This window comes from Mandrillus leucophaeus, unplaced genomic scaffold (assembly GCF_000951045.1).
Source record: "Mandrillus leucophaeus isolate KB7577 unplaced genomic scaffold, Mleu.le_1.0 Scaffold655, whole genome shotgun sequence".
NCBI lineage: Eukaryota > Metazoa > Chordata > Mammalia > Primates > Cercopithecidae > Mandrillus > Mandrillus leucophaeus.
In genome coordinates this window covers 291,123-294,054 of record NW_012107086.1, presented here as the reverse complement: position 1 = coordinate 294,054, position 2,932 = coordinate 291,123, and the positions used below count along the sequence as shown (strand labels likewise).

Here is a 2,932-nt window from a genome sequence, read left to right as displayed (position 1 = left end):
GCGACCCGGGAGGGCCGGGGCCGCGACCCTTTCCCACTGTCCTCCCACGCGATGCACTCGCTGGCGGGCCTTTCCCCGAGGGAAGTGGCCGGCGTGCTGAGCCTGTCCTGTGTTGGCGCGTGTTCCACATGCGCCTGGGCCTGGCCGCAGTGAGTAGTCCGGGCGGGGAGAAGTTGGACTGGGGGCCCGGACGTGAGGCTCCAGCTCACCGATTGGTCGGATCAGGGAGAGTTAAAATAAAAGCACATCTTGGGGTGCTTATTAATTTGCCTTCCTTGTTCCCACCTGGGAAGCTGAGGGCGATCACTTTTGCCACTGGCTGCCTGTTTTGGTTTGGGTGTTTTGTTTGGAGAGATGGGTGGATTTTGTTCTCAAAGCTTACGAGGTTCACGCTATCTGTGAGCAGAGTTTTGTGAGATGAGCGTTTATTTCCAAATCGTCAGTTGTAGAAATTTTTGGAAGAACTGGGTTCTTCGTAGAACAAAACGTAGATCCTTTGGGTACATCCTAAACGATAGTTTATTCTCAGAATACCCTAAAGAGCCTGTAGATTTCACAACTGTCTTTGGCTGGGCGCAGTGGCTCGTGTCTGTAATCCCAGCACCTTGGGAGGCCGAGGCGGGAGGATCGCTTGAGCCCCGGAGTTTGAGACCAGCCTGAGCAACACGGCGAGACCCCATTTTTTTTTAACTGTTTTTGTGTGTGTGTGTGTGTGAGCTTTCACTGAGAGAGTCCCTTAGGAGAGAAGAAATTAGGAGTGGTTTACTGATTTCGGAGGATTTGACCAGGGATGACAAGCCCAGTTAAGCTTAATACTTGAAGGGATGTTTTAAGTGTGCTAAGCGCTATGGGAAGTCTACATTGTCGCTTTCTCATCTTTCAGTAACATACTACCAAACTGTCACGAGTTTGCAAACAACAATAATTATCTTTAAAAAAATTTTAGAACATCATGTCAACCGGGCGTGAGTGGCGCCTTTAGTGGCGCGGCTACTCGGGAGGCTAAGGTGGGGGGAACATTTGAGCTTCAGCCTCAAACCGAGATTTCCAGGATTACAGTGAGCTGGGATCGCGCCGCTGCACTCCAGCCTGTGTGACACAGCGAGACCCTGTTGCTAAAAAAATAAAGAATAAAAATAAAAAAGATCGTTATACGTCAGTTTTGAGACTTTTTTTTTTTTTAATGCCTCTCCTTTTTCGTAGGTACAGATACGCCTTAAGAGGACAGAACATTGTCTTTCACGCCTACCTTTAATATTTTCAGGGACTTCTCTTTCTTCCCAGAATGAAGTCTGACTTCCCTAAGTTAGCTCAAAGCCCTCTACAATAAGTATATGCTACTATCTATCCTCGTATATTCACAAATTTTATGCTTTTGCTATTCCGGAATCATCACCAATCCTGGGCCCATTCTGTGGAATGTTTCTTTGCTCTTGTTTTTCATCCTGGAGTGCCATCTTTCCTTTTTTAAATTCTCAAATTTCAGGACCTCCTTCGAAATCCCATGTGTTCACTGTATTCTTTTTTTTTTTTTGAGACGGAGTCTCACTCTGTAGCCCAAGCTGGAGTGCAATGGCGCGAATTTGGCTCACTGCAACCTTCGCCTCCAGGGCTCAAGCAGTTCTCGTGCCTCAGCCTGGTGAGTAGCTGGGACTACAGGAACTAGCCGCCACACCTGGCTAATTTTTTGTATTTTAGTAGAGAGGAGGTTTCACCATGTTGCCCAGAGTGATCTCGAACTCCTGAGCTCAGGCGATCTGCCCACCTCGGCCAACCAAAGTGCTGGAATTACAGGCGTGAGCCACCGCACCCAGCCCACTGTACTCTTTTATTTCCCTTTATCCCACTTTTTTACTGGGATCTCACAGCATATGCACCTCTATTGTGGCATTTATTCGTTGTGTCTGATATTCTGATAATTGACTATGTATCTCCTTTTCTAGATTGTAAACTCCTTAAAGTCAGGAAGTAGGTTATCTTCTTGCCCTTGCATTCCTTTACTAACACGGTGTTTTAAAAGTAGTTCGTGATTTAAAAATGTTTGAATTAAATTGGAAAGAAATTTCTGAAAGGCTTGAAGTTTCTGGGTCCACTGGTAGTTTACATTTAAATGACAATTCGTCTTTTTATTAGTCAAAAAGAAAAAAAGTAAAATTGCATACAAAGTGGTTTATGGAAATGCTTGCTTGGTACAGGTTGCAATATAATTGTTGAACTAGATTAGAGTTCCATTTTCTGTGGTGGAATTCAGTTACTGCAGGAATTTGTGTATTTCACACAGAAAACTGATTTATAGTATTCTGTTTTTAATATCTGGCCTAGTAATTTTAATAATTTTGTTTTGCTTAATACTGAACCAGTGTATACTTAAAAATAATTGGGCTCAATCTTGAGTTTTAAAAAATTGATTTTATTGTTTAACATGGCTATTCCGTGTCCCTGCTAGTGTCCTAATATCCTGCTACACAGTATCCTGTTATCCTAATTTATTACATTTAGGACCTATTAGTCCAAAGGCACTGTGACCTTGTCGAATGCCCAGGAATAAGATTTGGTGATTTTTGCCTTTTAGGAATTCGTAGTGTAGTGGAGAAGACAGGCAAGCAGAAGTAATGAATTTTTTTTTTTTTTTTGAGAGAGAGTCTCGCTCTGTCACCCAGGCTGGAGTGCAGTGGCGCGATGACAGCTCACTGCCAGCTCCGCCTCCCTGGTTCACGCCATTCTCCTGCCTTAGCCTCCTGAGTAGCTGAGACTACAGGCGCCCGCCTGGCTAAATTATTTTTGTATGTTTAGTAGAGACGGGGTTTCACCATGTTAGCCAGAATGGTCTCGATCTCCTGACCTCGTGATCTGCCAGCCTGGCCTCCCAAAGTGCTGGGATTACAGGCCTGAGCCACCACGCCCTGCCGAACATTATTTTATTTAATTAATT

General features: G+C 44.5%; 1 protein-coding gene across 1 annotated transcript in view; it reads left to right on the top strand.

Annotated features, from left to right (window-relative positions):
* The first annotated feature begins 14 nt into the window (after nt 1-14).
* Nucleotides 15-2,932, top strand: part of AHCTF1 (AT hook containing transcription factor 1) — a 119,161-nt gene continuing 116,243 nt past the window's right edge. Inside the window, exon 1 of the mRNA XM_012001227.1 lies at nt 15-149. Coding sequence (XP_011856617.1) covers nt 52-149 — 98 coding nt within the window. The 5' untranslated portion in view covers nt 15-51. The remainder of the gene's footprint in view (nt 150-2,932) is intronic.